Below are 19089 nucleotides of genomic sequence, written 5' to 3'. Positions count from 1 at the left end.
AAATGTAGGATGTGAGAAAAAATTTAGACATAAAGAATTTGATTTTCAAATATTTTTTTATGACTAGGAAAATATAATAAAAGCAAAATTAATGTCCTTTATACAACTCTTTTCACATTGGTACATGGACTATATCATACTCGTCAAGATCTTCATCAACTATATCATCCATGATATCGGTATCCAATTCCTCTAGCTCCTCCTTTGTAAAAGTACGTTTCAACTGGCTCCGTAGCGGCACCATTAGCACAATGAAGAACGGGAAGGTAGGGGCCAATAGACTGCTTTTGACAACAAGAACAATAATCAAACACACGATTTGTATAAGTGTGAAGAAGTGAATTTTTCTTGTTTTGACTTTACGAATGTATCTACGGTCCGGGTGGTTACTGGATGCCACGAAAAGAAGTTTTACGCGTTCTACAAATCGTAGATGGGAAAGTGCGGTTATTCCAAGGTATAGAAAAACACCGTATAACACGGCGATTGGGATCAAACGTAGGATAGGAGCAAGAAGTACGGAAAAACCAATTAAAATATGGATAAGAATGTTAGTGACACGTTGCTCTATGACGCTCTCGACTTGCGGTCGCGTACCGGGCGGTGTATGTGGGTTCCATATTGTCAATGAATTAAGATGAGATATCGAGTGTACTGGACATGCACACATCCAAGGAAGACCAAATAAAGAGCAGAATGTGGCTAATAAACCGACAATCAACAAGTCTAGATTATAACCTGAACCTTTCTTCAGTTTGTATTCTTTTCGATCAACTATAGTGCCTGTTAGTTCAGTTTCCATGAAAAGAATGATTGTGACCAGCAGAGCAGGCACGCTTGCACCTACGATTTGCAACGGTGATAACATCTTGTCTTTATCCATAAACTCGATCATCCAGTTCCGTTGTGAAGGTGATGTAGGTGTTAATCCGTCTGGGATATCGAGTTTAGGTGTAAATTGATCATCCAATAACCAATCAGCGGCGACGAATGTCAGCACAGCCAGCGCAATACCGAAATCTGAGACAAGACGTCTTAGTTTAGCTGGGAAGAATATACTATGACGTAATCTTCTGATGTAATAACAGAGCAAGAAGGTGCCCATCATGAGTATAGTGATCAGGAATGGCATGGCAACCTCAAATCGTTTATCGATACCATTTTGGATAATTGTATTGTTCCCTACCACGATATTTGATGAGTTGCCATGAGTTGTGTTGTACAAAGTCCCATTCTCTATTGTTGTGTTCAAAAATGTTTGATTGATAATAGAAGTAGGTGTCAAGGTTAGATTAGGGAAGTAGTATGTGGAAAAGTTTAACCAGATATAGCGAACAGATTCGTAGATAAAGACAGTAGAGATAAGCGCTGTTACAACTTCTTCGGTAAAGAGAGTAAATTTACGGACCAGATATGAAAGATCGAGTGCCACTATTAACGTACAGAAAATAGTGATCCAAAATCCAATCCAAACACGATATGGTAGAAATTCAATCTGAAGGCTTTGACACAGATTGTAGATTTTCTCTTCCATCACTAGAAGAGGTCCGGTAGCACCAAGAATGATAAGCGGTTGACCGGAGAAAAGACCGAAGATAACACCACTGACTGATGTTGCGGCGATCATTTCTGAAACACCCAATAATCCGTTAGTTTCTTTAGACATTAACGCTGCAAATGTGATAGCAGGTGCCATGAAAGAGAAATAGATCAATACGACTGTTATAAGACATCTCGCATTGAACGCGTCCGTGAAATCACTTCTAACATGCGGTAGTTTCCGTTTCACATCTTGCACCAAACAACCGAATATTCGCCCAGTACGGACTAACGGATCGGAATCGCGAACCGGTTTCCCGATTTCGGTGTCAGCGACTGTTGCACACATAGTTGTCGTACGGCGTCGTAATACGGCTTTTGTGTCTCGGTTTTTGTTTGCTTCAACCCATTTGTTAACGGATTGGTTGATGACTTGTGGTGTCCATTCTCCGTGATGTAGTAAACTACTGTTTAAGAGGAACGCCTCTATACCTGATATAATGTCACTTGGTAACTATAAATATATTGAAAATATAAACTGCGTGTAACTTCTAAAATATATACTCTAACTTCTAACTATATAATAAGAAATCTTCTTCCAGTAATCAGCCTACTGGATCTTATTATTACATGTCTCTACAGTTGCAGACAAAACTGCTAGTTAGCTTCGATTGTTATTCTTAAAAATAACTTTAAAACTACTGTTTAGTTTCGATTGGATCTTCAGGAAATAACTCTACTTTTACTTACATATAGGAGATGTTAGAAAATCAGATTTTTCTCGTCTGAAAAGGGCTACAGAATAGCATTCGGTCTGATTCGTTAAATCAAAGTAAAAGGAAAAGGAAAATAAATCATTTAAAAAACCACTCACCTGGCACTCATTGACCAGACTCCAAAAACTTTCATCCGACAGTAAAATACCAATAGTACGTCCAACTTGGAATGCTTCTTCTCGACTTTCCTCAGGTGCTAACAAAAGAAAGAGCGCTTGTACTGGCAGTGAAATTTCATTCAAATTACCAAGTTTACGAGCTTCCTCTAAGCGAACGAAAATCAAAAGTGGCTGTTCAATGTATGGGACGTTAGCAACTAAAATTGTTGATGCTGTTGCGTTAGGACTCATGTAACGTTGCACAGAATCCGCTGATTCTCTACGGCTGTGTGTCAAATCATCCAAAGAGTCTTCTAAAAAACTAACCATTCCAACATGTCTATAGAAAAATAAAATAAAAAGGATCACCGTTAACTATGAAAACTTGGATCACGAGGGACAGGATGTAGTAATCCAATGGAAAGGGTGGTGCCATACGCTTCCTTGAGGAAGATCGAAAGGGAAGAAAAGAACTGATTTACCCTATCTTTCGCAAAAATCATTAACTTTTTTGACAATTTCTCAACACGTATTAATGTTATATTATAAATAAGCTATACACCGTTGGAAAGGAGACGTGAAATATAAAAGCAGCAAATATAGAAAACAGAAAAATGAAGTGACTGCTTTAGTTGAAATTTTCGTCACCGACGAATTTCCGTCATTTTCTTCATCGTTGGAAAGATACTTCTAAGAAGAATGGTCTAAAAGATGCTCGCATACTTTTGAGACAGAATTTAATTTATATAGGATGGCTTCAGAGTGTCAATTTATACACTGATAAAAATCATGGTAAAAAATAAGTTTTTGGCGATTTTAGCTCTTTCACCTAAATTAGAAGAGAGAAGAGGAGAGGAAGAATTGATTCCCTTGAGGTAAATAGTGTTTTTACTCACTTATCATCGACAAGGACATTGACTATATTGTGATTAGCAGTGAAGGATCTGATAATTCGTGGCATTCTTTCTTGGTGACAATGCAAATGATTTTCTTGTTGTTTTTGCTGGTGAGATCTGGAGTGAAAGAAAAGTGGAAAAGGTTAGATAAGGAAGAAGTCTTGGTAGTGAACTATTTTTGGATACTCTTAGGTTCCAAATAAACGCCCCCCCCCCCCCGCTTGTTAATTTTTCGAAAATTTTCCAACCCCCCGGACCTTATTAGGACCCCCCCCGTTTATTAATCTCTAAGAATATTTTCAGCTGTCAAAGAGAAGGCCCCTTATTTTGCTATAAATAGCCTGATTTTAGCCTATTTTTACCTTATTTTTGGGTTTCAGAAGTACAATTTCCGACTCCCCCCGGCAATTAGGCCCCCCCCCCGTTTATTAAAATCTAGAAAATTTTCCAACCCCCCCCCCCCCCCCCCCGTTTTATTTGGAACCTAAAAGTACGTTGTGATCCTCTAGACCAGTGGTCAAAACTAGGTTTTTCGAGACGGAAAGTGGATTTTACACAGCAAATCAGTACATTCTTGAAATGTTGGTTAATGATGACTTAGGAGACGTAAAAGCCTCTTCATTTACTTATCGGCCAAAACTTAGTTGGCCCTAAGTAACTAAATTTTGGCTTGGTGACTAAAATTAGGGCCGACTAAAAATTTGGGCCAAATTAAAAGTTTATAATTAAGCGTTCCTTAACCAACCTTTTTAAATACCACATCATTACGTCCCCTACAATTCATTATTTCGTCCGCTACTATTCATTATATATTAGTCGGCCTTTAGTGACTAAATTTTGACGAGGTGACTAAAATTAGGGCCGACTAATAATTAAGACCGACTAAAATTAAGGCCGACTAAGTTTTGGCCGATAAGGTACTTCGATGAGACGGAAATCTGACTGAACCGGAAAAATTTTTAACACTGTGCTAGACATACCGTAGTCAGTCCGTATAAAAAACTCCGGTATGGAAGCTTTTTGTTTCTTTCTATTATTTCGAGCTTGAACTTGCGTTGAGAAATTCGTTTGTTTTTCTCACTTTTTGATCATGTGAAACTTTTGAACCAATCCCAAGAGAAATATTTGGTAGCGTGATGAAAAACTGAGCAAATCGATTTTTATAATCGTTATTAACAAAGAGAAAAGTTAACAAGTTACAACAATATAGACTTCCAGACCAGGTTTTTTTATACGGATTATAGACATACCTGTTTTTATGATGATGTCTTGCCAATAAAGTGGCTTTCAAGACAGCGGAAAACTCTGTACCAATCATCTTATTGGTGACAAGATTTTGACAGATCAGAGTAGCAATATCATCAAGATTTTTTACATTAATATCAAGTATGAAATGTGTATTATTAGTGAGGAGTTCTTTGAATCGATGTATGTGATGGTAGGCGGTGGAAGGGAGGTAGGGCTTGCTCCAACGCCCTGAACCCACCTCGATATCCTCCTCTAACTTGATCCATCTGTTGAAAAAGACAAAGAAAAGGAAGGATTAGAACGTAGTTGAAAGAGACCCTTGGCAATGCCATTCATGATATACATGACGTAATGTTTTAAACGGAAACACCCAGGGCAAGCGTTTGCCACTAATTTTATTGTTTAAATTCAAAATTAGTAACAAACACTAGATCTTTATGGGTGCTTCCGTATAAAATATTACGTCATGAATATCATGGATTCTTAGTTCCAACCAAAGCGGACGCTAAAGTTTTTTTCATCCCTCTTTCGTAATCTGTGAAATTTATTCAAACATCACACGCTTTTTTGTAAGAATTTACTTTATAAGGATATTCATGATGAAATTGGCCAAAAAATTTAAAATAAGCTACAAATATCACCATCATGGAATTTGAACACTGAACCTTAAAATGAAACATTTTTAAAGCATTTGATCTGTAAATTGACAATTTTCCCCAGCAATGCTAGAAAGTTTCACCAAAATGATAACTTCTTGATTGCATGCTACTTCGATTTTAACCTAAGAATATCGTAAGAATATTTCAGGAAGATCCATGATGAAATGAAAAAATACAATTCTTATAAAAAAGCGTGAAAATCAAAGGAAAAAGAAAATTGCCAAAAAGTTTGAACCCTCGAAAATAAATTAAATTTTAGATATTGCAGGTTTTTTTAAGAAAACAAACTATATAAGAACGTAAATTTAGCTTCGGTGACCAAAATGGCTTGAAAATTTTTGGATGTTCTTATAAAAAACGCGCACCTGGCTTGCTCTTTCCACTCATACCCTTCTTCAGTTAATTTTAAACATTCCAATTCCACAAAATGAGTGACCTCATGGGTGGTTGTAGAATCACTCATAATAAACTTGCTTTGTTTTGGCTGTTGTGTTAGGTCACCATGTCGTTTCTTCGTTGTTGATATCCAAAAAATATTCTCAAGAAAGATGTAGATTTATATTGAAGTTAGTCTAAAAAAATTATGATTAGTGAAAATATTATCTAACGTCAAATATATTTTTTTACGTCAAAATGTTTCGCTGCGTCAAAAAAGGAACTTTCCTTAAGACTTATACCCTTTCCGGACGCACGGGCCACTGGGTGGCCCATGAATCGTGTTCCTATATGACGCACGGGCCACCGGGTGGCCCATAGCTTTGTAAAATATTTTAACAGTTTTCGCGCCAAAATACAATAACATGGTTTTGAATAATGATTTTGAGATAAATTTCCCGTAACCTGCAAAAAACCGCTTTTCGATATCTTGTTTACAACTAGAATTATGAATTTTTAATGTTTGTTGTAAATTTACTCAGGCTAAATCTGTAAGGGAAAAATTGCTGAAAAATTTGGACAAAAAATCACTTTACTCAGATTCTTGGAAAGCTTATGACATGAAATTTTTTTTACCCGGTCAGTAATTCAATTCCCTAATTCATATTTAAAGTTCAAGGCGTAAAACAAATGCCTTTTACTCTATTTCTTTATTCAAAGTCAAAAATTTTACCTTCCCGAAAAAAAATCTTCCGATTTTTCGGTCACGTGACAAGGTGTCAGCCATATTTCAAATTTTTCTTTTGGTATTTCGAAACCCCTATTACATGTGAAAAAAATGAGGTATTACTTATCGTGATATCTTTTATCAATCACTTTCTATTGCAATCTTAGTGAAGCCAGTCAAAAATCAAATTTTTGTTTGCGTCATATAGCCGTGAAATCATGCGTCCGGAAAGGGTTAAGACTTATATACGATCACTTGGTTTTTTTCTACGAACAAAAAATTACTTATATTGAAAAAGACTCAGATGTAAGTGACAATTTTATGAAGGAGAAAAACTACAGTTGACGCTCTATTATTCAACGCCCTACTATTCTCAACACCCTACTATTCCAAACGCTTCATTATTACATAATATTGAAAGTCACTGTCATGCATTGATACACGAAAGTAAAAATAGTTTTCAGTGGTAAAAGATACTTCTATAATAATTTTGAAATACATTTTATGTTGATTGTATATTATCTAAATAATATAATACGTTCAAAATATTGTTTGAAAAAAAGCTAGCGAAAAATTAGCTTGTACGAAAGAAGGTTGCGCCTGAAATTACGGTGAAGAAGGGAGCAGTCTCTTTTACAGTATACCTTAAAGGGAAGAAATTTTCGCGGAATTTAATTTCGCGGTTCACAGCTCAAAATTTGGACGTTTCGCAGAATTCAATTTCGCGGTTGATAGGATTTTTTGTTTAAAATATGGCCTATTTTGCCCCAAAAAGACCAATTTTATAGGTGATTTTTAAAATCATTAGAATTTTCGTGTTTCGCGAAATCAAATACCACGAAAATTTGTTCCCTCAAGGTACACTCAAAATATGCTAAAATCATTTCTCAATCGTAGATACAAAGGTCCTATTGTACAAGCAAACTTTTTGATACCGTATTAGACAGAATATATACATAATGGAAAAACTATAATACATGTAAAAACCTTGCTTTTGAACTTTTAGCCTTTTTATTTCTAGTTTTGTAGAAAATGGCACCTTCAACACTTCAAAATATTTAAACAAATGAGAAAATGAATTATGGAAGGCTTAGAGTGGGACCATAGATTTATAAAGCTAGATGTCGTGCTTTAAAGCCATCGCAGACAAAAAAAAGTGAATATCAGAAAAAATATTGTTGCTATTGTTTTCGAAAACCCGCGAAGCTTCTGATTGGTCAAGCGCTGAAATTCTATTGTAATGTCACGTGACCTAGGTAGGATTTCCTACCTAACCACGGCACACTTATTAGCAAAAGTACACCATCTAGCCATTCGGCCTTATAAATCTATGAGTGGGACATGACATAAAATAATGATAAGAACACGAAAATAAAATCTCACAAAGTCAATTTTCAATTCTTAAATATCCATACGATCATTATTATCACCTCCTATTACCATGTTTCTAAAATAATTCATATTCTTTGTGGCCTCGTTTTGGTGTCCACTCGAGACTGGTAATTTATCTGTTTGTTTAGCCGTCTTTTTATTTGTAGACGAGGTTTTTTTCGTTGTCTTTCGTTTCACTCCAGACGATGCTGGATCGTTGCTTGTCGTCGGTGGCGAAGCGTATTGACTCTGCTGAGGTATGTAAGGCCATGGGCTGGTGTTGCCGTGGCTTGGCACTTGCTGGCCGGGATGCGGCGCTGGAGAGCCGTATGGATTCGAAGATGTATTAGGAGGCCCACCGTAAAAATGACGTGAGTTAAAGCCAGGAAAATTTCCAGGCCCATGTCCCTGGCCATAATTTACGGCGTGTGGTTTAGGGTTATGGACCGTCGGTCGCTGTGCTTGTTGATGTTGTGAATAATATTGAGGGTGATACATAGGATAGGGTTGGCGTGGTTGCTGTAAGTGTGGCGCTGAATGGCCGTGTTGGTTGTTAGGGGCGCCAGGACCGTGATGTTGGTTCATCCATGATTGTAAATGTTGATTGACGAATTTTTGGTCGTTGTTTGAAGCTTGCGATAAAGCAGTGTTTGCCTTTTGTTGATCAGACTCGTATGGTCGGAAACCCGTGGTTGATGATGTCGGATTTGGTTGATTTGAAGAGCTGTTTAGCTTCTGTTGATGCTGCATTCCGTGCGGGTTTGGGTTTTGAGGGTATTGAGGAGCTCCAACCGTATGGGCGTTAGGGCGGGGAGAATTTGTTCCTTTGGAGGATCCGTTAGAACGCTCGTCCATTAGATAGGGGTTCGCCATTTGATGTTGTTTCATAAAGGCTGACTGCTGTTGAGTTTGGTGAGACGGGCTTCCAAGCTGTTGATTTGGGTGCATGGCTCTAGGAGAGTTCATGGGAGATGGGCTTCCAAGCTGTGGCTGCATGGCTCTAGGAGAGTTCATGGGAGATTGGTTACCGAGCTGTTGTTGCATTCTCGGGGAGCTGACAGGTGACTGGCTTCCCAGCTGTTGGTTTAGAGCTTGCATTGTATTTGGAGAATTGATTGGAGATTGGTTTCCTAGCTGTTGATTCATAGCATGTACAGGGTGGACAGCTCTTGGAGAGTTCATAGGAGACTGGTTTCCAAGTTGTTGGTTAATCAAAGTCAAAGGATGGGGTGATCTTTGATAGTTCATTATATTATTCATGGTATGTCCTGTAGGAGAGGAAGGCACACCATTCGTTGGCACAGAGGTTCTAACGGCTTGTGTAGGATGTCTTATCATAGGATTCAGGATTCCCTGAGTGTTAAACTTCTGTTGCGTAGGGATAACAGGTGATAAGGGATTCGAATGTGTCTGTTGTTGTTCTTTAAATAAATCTAATTTACTCTCAATAACCGGCGAGGGCTGTTCATCCGATGCTGCTTTTAATTCAGTGTCTGTTTTGTCTTGATTTGTCCTTAAGAATTCTAATGTTGGATTGATGTTTGAGTTGTTAATATCATTCGCTTTCAGTTCGATATTGTTGGGAAGCTTATTAATAGCACTTTCTGCTTCTTTCTTGTCAGAAGGGGCGTCCGTCGATACACCGTTTGAATCTGTTTTGTCATTATTAGTATCAACATCATTTATGGCATCTTCAGGATTCGTTTGTTTGTTTTTGTTCATATTTATTTCGGAAGTTTCAATCTTTTCGCCATCATTATCAGATTTTTCGGATTCGTTTTCGGATTTATCGAAATTCTTCGATTCATCTTCGTCATCCGACTCGATGACATTTTTCTTTCGTTTTCTTAAGTTCAAATTTGACATTTCTTCATTTCCACTGTTACTAGCATCAGAATCCGACTTTTCTTTATCGTCGTCGCCTGAATCTTCCGCGCCGTCACTATTCTTATACTCGTCGTCATCTTCCGCCATTCGTTTACCGCCGACTTCTTTGTCTCCGTCCGCATCAGAGCCGTAAATATCGTCATCTAACGTGTCTTTATATGTTACTTGAGGCCCCTTACGTAATATACGTGTCGAACGTCGTGGCGCGTCATCTTCCGAATCACCACGGTCGCTAAAATCGTCATCACCGTCATCATCGGTATCGTCGTCATCGTAACGTCCACGACGACGTCTCTTACGACGTCGACTGCGACTAGCAGATGAATATTTACCGGCGTCGCGCTTGGAACGACGTAAATATTTATTCCGATGACGTTCCTCTTCTTCGTCGAAATCGTCAGGAACGAGAAAATCGTCGACGTCGGAACGTCCGGAATCGGCACCCGAATAATCCGGATCTTGATCGTCGGATCCTCCATAATCTTCAGCTTCGATATTGAAACGTTTACGACGAACGCGCCCCGATGATGATGTGGTTGTCGTAGTCCTGCGAAATGAAATGCGGATGCACATTTTAAATTCGTGAAATAATATTTATTTTCTTATTTTATTGTTTTAAACGTGTAGTCTCTTGACAATTAACACTAAATACAATTAATTACTTGATAATTACTTGCTGCTTTATCTACTTTTGATTCCCATGGGAATTGGAAAAATCTAAACATTTGGCAACTATAAAGGTTTTAAGTTTTTAATGAGTTTGGCAGAACAACAATCTTTTTGTAAAAAGATTTCTTGAACTTTCTTGCAAAAAATTATTGGAAAAGAAAATATTTTATCTGCTAAATATTTAAAATTTTCTTTTCTCAAGTAATAAAATTTTCTAATAAAATCTCTTTAAACTACAAAATTTATTATCGTATCAAACGGCAATACAAAAATTGAGGAATAAACTTTTTTTGGTAAGAGCAATGTAAGTAAACTGAACTACGAGTTACGCATGCGTAATTTGTGATGATCTAACTTCATCTCATTCTAAAAAGAAAGCAATAACGTTTACAATTTACAGAAAGGTTAGAGGCAAGGCAAAGGTAATTCGCGAGAGAAAAAATTTTATCTTGATAAAATTGATCGCCGAGGCTTTAGAACTAAAAAGACACACTGTAAAACAAAACATACCAACTTAAGTCTGTCTCAATATAATCTGAAGCGGAGAAAAAATGGCTATAACTTTAGTCCAGTCTATCAAAAAAACTATAACTGACCCCAGATTTTTGTCTCTGCTGCAGATCATAGAGCCTAACGAACTAATCTTTTTAGCAGATACACTTTTCATTCAACAACTGGCAAATAGTAATTCGAATCTTTTCCTTTACGCGAAATTAACTACACTCGTCCGGTAACGACTTAAAATAATTAAAAAACTTAAATCTAAAACAAACAAAAAATGAAGGCTATACCTTGAAAGACCATTTGAGCGTCTTGACGGCCGGTCGTTTTCTTCTTCAGAACTCCTCAATGCATCCTCAACAGTTCGATCGTATTCCGAAAATCTGTAGTCCACCTTCGTGCGGCCCGCCCGCCGCCCTGTCTGTGGCTCATTTGAATTCTAAAAGTGCAAGGTCCGAAATAAATTTTTCCTGTATTTTCTTCAAATTTGTGAATTTCGACGCTGTTTTTAGTTAACTTTTTCAGTCCCAGGATCCCTACAGGTCCAATCTTTGACTGGCTATAAATTGGAAATTAAAAGGCTCTTGTTGGAAACCATGATAGAGACAGAAAAAGCATATAATATGCTTTTACATTTACATTTCAGATTAAAAAGTGTCCCGAGGATAAAAAACTACTCACCGATTCAATAATATTTGATTGTCTGATACCATAAAATTGCATTCTAAAAGAAATCGAAGAAAAGTTACTCCCTTACTTTCATTTTCTAAGCAGGGTCTTTCAGAGTCAGTTAGTGTTACCCCAAAACTAGAATCAAAATTTTCCATCCCGAGCCTGGCTCCAGAGTCCCCCAGGTTGTATAAAAAGGCCATTCAACATAAAGAATCGGTTCCTGTCTCATGATGATGTAGATAATCATTTTCCTCTCTCTTATTCCCAATGACTCCAAAAAAATTTCCACCAACAAATTGGTCTTTGCTCCAAAATCTATCCCTCTTAATCTAGGTGGAGGGCAAAGACTTGAGTCGCTTATAGGGCATGTGACAGGGTGTTATAATTGTTTTACGTGACGATTACTTTTTGCTTTATTTCACGCTAGAATTTGGAGAACTATATCAGGCAACATGACTCTTTGAAATAAACCAGTTTAAAAAAATAGAAAAGCTTCGCCTTAGGCTATGAAACATGACGTGAAGAAAATCAGTAGTGATAGTAGAGGGCATTTTATAAAATCGCTCGATTGTTTTGTTAGAAGCACTTGTTATACATTTTTTGAAAGCTAAGGGGTAGGGGAATCGAAATTACGATGTTTCCAATTTTTTTTCTCGGACACTTTGGTGTGATTTTCGGACAAATATGACGGTCTCAGGCAAAAATCATAGGGTTAAAAATTAATGAAAATTTTAGCTTGAGAAAACGGAGACCTGTTGTATATTTTTGGAAAGCTCTCAAAAAATTAGGATTAGAGATATATTGCAAGTATAGGTGATTTATGTACCTAACTCGAGATATTAACCCTTGAAAACCGTGTTTTTCAGCCAGAAACAGCTGTTTTGTCCAGTTTTTGCGCTTTTTGAAGCTCAATATCTCGAGTTAGGTACTGAAATCACCTATACTTGCAATATATCTCAAATCTTAATTTTTTGAGAGCTTTCCAAAAATATACAATAGGTCTCCGTTTTCTCAAGCTAAAATTTTCATTAATTTTTAACCCTATGATTTTTGCCTGAGACCGTCATATTTGTCCGAAAATCACACCAAAGTGTCCGAAAAAAAAATTGGAAACATCGTAATTTCGATTCCCCTACCCCTTAGCTTTCCAAAAATGTATAACAAATGCTTCTAACAAAACAATCGAGCGATTTCAAAAAATCGAACAAAATTCCCCCTACTATGATAACTAGTAAAATATGTGCAACACTCTCTAATTCGATTTTAAAGAATTTTCTAACAATTGGAGAAAGATTTGAATTACAGAGAGTACTTTGCACGACTTTCCAGCTGGGGGAACTAATATTATTAGTTCGAATTGTAGAAAAATTTGAAAATTAGAGATTCGAATTAGACAGTTGGCCATAGTTCTATGTAAGGCTAGGCTTGGCCTGGTTACCTTCTTGACTTTCTTTCTTTGGCTTGGACCTTTTTGCGTATAGCAGCCATTCGTTCGGCCAATTTCTGAGCTAACGTCACATGCATACAATGAGGCCCATACCAGTCTCCTTCCGGAATAGTGGTAACGGGCGGCACTAAACACGTGGCGTGGTATCCAGCATCGCACGTATCGCAGAGTAAAACCTGTTGAAAAAACAAACATGGAAATGACGCACATACGTAAGTGTGAATTCAGGGAGATTTTAACACAGAAGGGAAGATTGTCACTAACTTATAACCCTTTAGATTATCTCTCATGGAGAGTAATTGCAAATCGTAAAGAGCTAAGTATATAGAAAATTGTGGGTTACGGTAATTTCCTTATTTAGTACAAAAATATTATAGCCACATCAAAATTTTTTTAAGGTTTGACGAATCTTCGACCTGGTCATCTTGCTTATTACCAAGGGATTTGAGGAACCCACCCCGAAGGAGTGCAAAAGTTAGACGCATAAGGAAATCCAAATAAGTACTAGTTATCGCATGACTTCGAGTGCAATACGAGAAATATTTTACGAGTTCCGAGATTTTTCCGTAATATTTTTCCGAGCCTTTAGGCGAGGAAAAATATCGGTAAAATCTCGGAACGAGTAAAATATCGAGTATTGCACGAGAAGTCATGTGATAACTAATTTATTGTCGACTCAAAAAAATTGTCCTGATATAAATTTCTTTTTGTTTTTGTTTTAAAACTTACTTCCGCCTTGATTCTTTCTTCTGTGTAGTTTCGAATGTTTTTATTCGAAAATCTAATTCGAACGTTGGATTCGAACAATAAAACATTCGATATGTTCCCGCCGCCAATATTCACACAAAAACAAAACAGAGGAGCATTTTCGATCATTTTACGATCGAGAAGTTTTGTTTTGAAGAGTTGCAGATTTTTCAGAGATGTATTTGAAAGTTTCTAGATTGATAATTCAAAATGCAGATGGTGTACAGTATTGTTTCGATAGAGAAGAAACCCTTCATCATTGGATAAATCAGATCGATAACATTCAGTCTTTTTCTATGTTTTTGTTTCGATGCATGGAAAAGAATAGCAGAGGAAAGGAGTTCCATGATGCAGCATGATGGAAATGTATGCTTGTAATAATGGTTAAAGAACGACATTTTTTTCAAGAGCAAAACAATTTGGATACTTTTTTGATTATCGTCAAGCTTTATTGTTTCGAATTTTAGAAGGAAGATGTATAAATGATTGTTGAGTTTACAATTCAAGGACGTACCTCGTCGAGAAGGAGAATTAGGAGAGAACTTTTTCAAATATCACCACTTCCCTTGCTATGTTATGAGAAATCTTATTGGCAAACATTCAAGAATCTCAAGTTTTTTGTATGCATTGATAAAAAACTGTTTGGTTACATACGGACGAATTTTATGCCAAAAGCTGAAAATATTTGGGTCGTGTCAAGTAGTTTTACAATTTCTTAGTTTATCAGATTTGATTTTAGTGTCTTTTATGAAAGAACTGCAAAGTAAAAGTTAATCTGAACATATTTTTGTTGCGTTTTTCCCTTTGATTCCCAAGCCAGTTTCTCCGAAAGTCAGTTCTTTTCGGCTTTTTTGTTTTGATTTTTCTCCCGCCGCTTACCCAGTCCCCCAAAAGTCAACGCGGTCATATTTCCAGACTAAAGAAATATGAAATATCGCAAATATCTCGATGCTCTCGACCAATCAAAACGCTGATATTTTTTTGGGTCGGCAATAAGGGCATAAACAAACCTGGTCATCTTGTTTATTGCGAAGACATTTGACACAACCATCGTCTTCCTCTTCTTCACTTTCACTGGAAGAAATTTCCACTGGTGCAACTTCTATGGAAGATCAGATACACAATCGATGAATTAAAGGTTTCGTTTTTAAATAAGAGCGATATCGTTTGTTTATTCATCAATTTTAATTTACAAGCTTTTTCACATTGAATTGACACGTATGTGGAGCAAGATTGGTCAGAGAGAGAGGAAAACGGCTCTAGGGCTGACTAGGGAGACACGAAATGTAAAATTAAAACCTTTAACGATGAAACTTTCGAATCTCAATCAAGCCTCTGTAATTTATAGTCTGGCAGGTTTTATATCATCTTGATAAAGGTAAAAAATCTTCCAGTCAAAAAGTTTTATGCTAATAAGTAATCATTATCATTAACATTAAACCTTTAAGTGCCAATGCCGGGTATATCGGACATGGGCTATATAGGAGGGCGAAGCAAAACTTAGAAAAAAGGACCGTGGCACTTAAAGGGTTAAAGCTACTGACCTTTTGCACGTCGGCCACGCCCTTTGCCTTTCTTCTTTTTGGCAGCTAGCTCAGCAGCCGCTTTCCTTTTCTCCTCTCTTTCTTGGCGTCTTTTCTCTTTCTCCTTTTCCTTCTCTTCTCGAACGACTTTTGAACGTTCCTCAACTGTATCCTTTGGATTGACTTCTGTCCTACTCTTCAGATCAGCAATGTAAACCTCAAGTTCTTCGAAAGTCCTGTAAAAAGTTCAAAATAAATTAAATGTAGAAGGACTTTGGACACAGTTTTTCAATCCCTGCCAAGCAAAATTTTTGATCGGAGTATTTTTGAAAGGAACTTTTTAAAAGTGGCACACTAATGGTAGCACTACTCAATGTTGGTGAAGAAAATTTAGGCGGAAAACTTCATTGAATTACAAATTGACCCACATCGAGTAGTGCTACAATTAGGATACCACTTTCCAGTCAAACATGGTGGATATGGCGGGTTTTGCTTTGTTTTTGATAGGCTGGCGAATGATGAATTAACTCTAGCAAATCATAGATTCTAGGGTAGTGAATTCTTAGCAAGCTTCATGTATTGATTGGTGTGAATAAGTACTTGAGGCGAAGAACCAAATAATTAGAATTTATATTTCGCTATTCGTTGTTACTAAATAAGACCACCAATAAGGAGTATATTCCAAACCTTGCACGGACGTCCCACTCTTCAATATTTTCGTTGGTCGCACCCGACGCATAAACAATGAAATTACAATCTTGATCCTAAAATTACGTGAAAAAGAAAGAATGTTTTGATGAAAATAGCTCCAGGTTCATTGAAAATATTCCGTACTAGCTCAGAACGTTGTAATTTTATTACCACAACTGATTCTCCCTAATTCGATCTTCAAGGGATTAAAAATTTTCTTCGAATTAGAAGAAGATTTGAATTATAGAAAGTATTTTATATACTAATTTCTGACTGAGAGGGCCAATATTTTAGTTCGAATTATAAACAGATTCGAATAGTAGAGGTTCGAATTAGAGAGACTTGACTATAGTACAAATAATAAATAATAAAAATAACAATTCTAATGTGAAAAGCAGTCCTGAATCTCGCTATATGTACAAAGTTAAATGTTCCCAACTGATATCAACTTTTAAAGGTTTGCGAAACAAACTAATCGTTGGTACCTCTTGAAACCAGATATGGTAACCTTCTTGCTCCACACCGAAGGGTTCCAAACGTAATGCACTTGCATTATCTCCTTTAAATGTCTCTTGAAGTGTTGAGCGGAATTTTGAGTTCTCTTCGAACTGGATCTCGCATAAACTCTATTGAACAAATTATAATTAAAACGTTTTATTGGAAATTTCAATATCTTACTGTACACATTTTCATTATAAACAACCGGGTTGCTAAGGCTGGAGCCCTGAAATTAGCCAATTATTTTTTTACTATTACTCGTAAAGTATAAGCTTTTTAAATATTATAAACTAAGCATGGCAAACGATAGCCCTTGACCCAATAATATGGTATAATATCAAAGGTGGTGAAACTGAAAGCAAGTTTTTCAGAAAATGATCTAGAATGCTTAGCAACCTCAGCCCTGACCTGAAAACTGGAGGAGTTGATAGAAAAAACGTGTACAAGCTTTGTTACATTGTTAGTCTCTTTGTTGTTGATGCAACTCGTTTGATGCGAAAAAGTATTAAAGATTGAGTATTTATACCATCTCAAAACTTTGTTATGAATAGCACAAAAAGTTTCGAAGTAATTCACAAACCTTGAAAAGCTTCAGTCTTTGCTCAGTCGAGAGACTTTCATAACCTTGAAACTGTACTTGTTCAGCTTGCTCAAACCGCACCAAGTACACATACTAAAAACAACATATTCCATATTTTAAATATGGCGAATAGGTTCAACAAAAATAATATTCCATTAAACTCAAAAACGTGATAATCGTTAGTGGATAGGGACTGTAATTTTAGTGGGGCTCGATTTAAAAATTTTGTGTTAGTTTTAGTGTTAGTGTTACGACCGCAGTCAAGGGTGAACCAAAGGCTTTATTTTCCTTTGCTGACTACACTACTTGAAGGTAGCGGAGGACGTCTTGATTTTTCCACTTAAACATTATCGTTGGTTACGGAGAATAAAGCAGAGAGACATCAAGTGCCATTTTAAGATCTTTAGTATGACCCAGCCGACGGAGGTCGAACCCACAACCTTTACACACTTTATATTAGGTTATGGTTGTTAAAAATATGTTTTTATGAAACAGAGAACTACTTACGCGGACGATAGTTTTGAAAAGTCGATCAGACGTCACGTTTGCAACTGGTGAATAACGATAAGACTGTTTCAACTTCCGAAACAGTTTCATGTACAACACTTCCAATATACCAATGTTATCTAAAAAAAAAGGTTTGCAATACCATAAAACCTTTTCAGTCTCGTGAGAACTAGACTAGACGATGCAACATTTCAAATGATTAGCCCTATTGGATATCCTGAATATTGATGCTTAGCAGAGCCAAAACAGATAAATACAAGCAGCTATTATATTAAAGGATTTCGTTTAAGGTGCCTCCTACAATTTGCTTACACAGCATTTTTAAACAAAAGAAAGAACTTTCTTCCATTATCATAAAAAATATCTTAAAAGACTTCAGATACTCAATTTGACTCACAAAGGACCTCTTCAAATGTTATTTAAAAGACAATGATCATTATCATTATAACTAGGGTATGAGACATTAAAAATAATTTTTCTAACCTTTTTCAAAAGAAAGTCTATGGTTCGTCGAGAAAATCTGCTCAAGGTCAATCAACGAAACATTTGGCAAATCAAGCTCAACTCCAAACATTGTCAAAAACGAATGAATAGCTGCAAAGTCAGCATAGTCTGATGGTTTACTAGTAATTTGTGGTGGTTCTGCCAGTGGTTGTTCAATGATATCTGATTCTATACGCTCTTTCATCGAATCATTTTGTGTTTTTGGTTGAATATCGACTTCATCTTTAACTAAAGTACCTTTGTCATTACTCAGATCTGTGTGTCCATTCAAATGTGTTTCGCTGTCTAAAGTATTTTTAGCATCTTCGTCAGATTGACTTTCTTCTTCTTCTGAATCATCGACTTCTTCTTTTGACTGTTTCTTCAGAGTTTCTTCAGTCTTGATTTGACCTACTTTAGATTCTTCTGTCATTGAATCTTCCATATTAGTTTTTTAATTCATGGAAAATATTTTTTCATTTTATAATTTCTAAGAAGCAAAATTTGATAAAATCTTAATCAGTACACCCCATTCGCAGAGAGCCGGTAAGATTCTTTCAGTCTATACTTTCTAGCTTTGCATTATGTTTATATTTTACCAAATATGAGCCTAAAGTATGCTTATTACACGTTATGCTTAAAAAAAAAGTCACAAAAGAGTGAAGTCACACTAGGAAATCAACCTCTCAGAAAAAACAGCATCAGTCATCTACTGTAAAGGATGTATTTTCAACACGACGAGAGTTACCTGAATCAAGTTCAAGATCCCAAAACAAAATTAAAACTTGAAAACTTGAAATGAAACAAAATGATTGATTGCTAAACGTACAGCAGCCAGAACCAACTGATCAACCCACCAAATTTTGTCATTCAATTCCCAAAAATATTGAAAAACAGTTTTTACTTTTGAAAAGAAGAAACTTTTGGCTTTCGAAAACATCCATTTGTTTAGTTATAACCTTTATTAAAGTTTCAAAGAAAATCTGAAAACAAAACTAAAATGTCTCTTTTGTCCCGAATTCAGAGGAAAACCTGGAAAAAAACTGGATGTTTTCGAAAGCCAAAAGTTTCTTCTTTTCAAATGTGAAAACTGTTTTTCAATATCTTTTTCACATCATTCGTAGTAAATAAAAGTTCGAAGCTGGTGTTGACTGATTTTCAAGGCCGTGCAAGGTAAAGCCCCAGTTTTCGAGCAT

General features: G+C 36.4%; 2 protein-coding genes across 2 annotated transcripts; both read right to left on the bottom strand.

Annotated features, from left to right (window-relative positions):
• Positions 1–102: 102 nt before the first annotated feature.
• On the bottom strand, positions 103–5761 carry LOC136820909 (anion exchange protein 3-like). Its single transcript, XM_067077144.1, has 5 exons — positions 5582–5761; positions 4560–4823; positions 3310–3426; positions 2414–2753; positions 103–2053 (listed from the first exon to the last, which is right to left on the bottom strand). Exons 1-5 carry the CDS (start codon positions 5677–5679, stop codon positions 113–115), a joined length of 2760 nt encoding a protein of 919 aa, XP_066933245.1. The 5' UTR covers positions 5680–5761; the 3' UTR covers positions 103–112.
• Positions 5762–7621: 1860 nt separating this feature from the next.
• On the bottom strand, positions 7622–18385 carry LOC136820977 (myb-like protein X). The gene is made up of 11 exons (XM_067077210.1): positions 17894–18385; positions 17411–17529; positions 16904–16996; positions 16311–16451; positions 15823–15899; positions 15157–15371; positions 14623–14714; positions 12857–13041; positions 11428–11470; positions 11037–11185; positions 7622–10123 (listed from the first exon to the last, which is right to left on the bottom strand). The coding sequence occupies exons 1-11, from the start codon at positions 18336–18338 to the stop codon at positions 7720–7722; spliced, it is 3963 nt and encodes a 1320-aa protein (XP_066933311.1). The 5' UTR covers positions 18339–18385; the 3' UTR covers positions 7622–7719.
• Positions 18386–19089: the final 704 nt, after the last annotated feature.

Source organism: Clytia hemisphaerica, unplaced genomic scaffold, assembly GCF_902728285.1.
Source record: "Clytia hemisphaerica strain Z4C2 unplaced genomic scaffold, Clytia hemisphaerica genome assembly, whole genome shotgun sequence".
Taxonomy (NCBI): domain Eukaryota; kingdom Metazoa; phylum Cnidaria; class Hydrozoa; order Leptothecata; family Clytiidae; genus Clytia; species Clytia hemisphaerica.
The sequence above is the reverse complement of the archived record's forward strand: the minus strand, read 5'-3'. Positions and strand labels throughout refer to the sequence as shown.

Excerpts from the sequence above, each read along its gene's own strand:
- LOC136820909 (XM_067077144.1), bottom strand. The coding sequence starts at position 5,679 with ATGAGTGATTCTACAACCACCCATGAGGTCACTCATTTTGTGGAATTG. Across the intron at positions 2,754-3,309 it reads AATGTCCTTGTCGATGATAA|ACATGTTGGAATGGTTAGTT; the intron begins GTGAGTAAAAAC and ends ATTTTTCTATAG. Across the intron at positions 2,054-2,413 it reads GTCTGGTCAATGAGTGCCAG|TTACCAAGTGACATTATATC; the intron begins GTGAGTGGTTTT and ends ATATATTTATAG.
- LOC136820977 (XM_067077210.1), bottom strand. The coding sequence starts at position 18,338 with ATGGAAGATTCAATGACAGAAGAATCTAAAGTAGGTCAAATCAAGACT. Across the intron at positions 15,900-16,310 it reads ACCATATCTGGTTTCAAGAG|GATCAAGATTGTAATTTCAT; the intron begins GTACCAACGATT and ends ACGTAATTTTAG. Across the intron at positions 11,186-11,427 it reads AATCAAATATTATTGAATCG|AATTCAAATGAGCCACAGAC; the intron begins GTGAGTAGTTTT and ends TTGCACTTTTAG.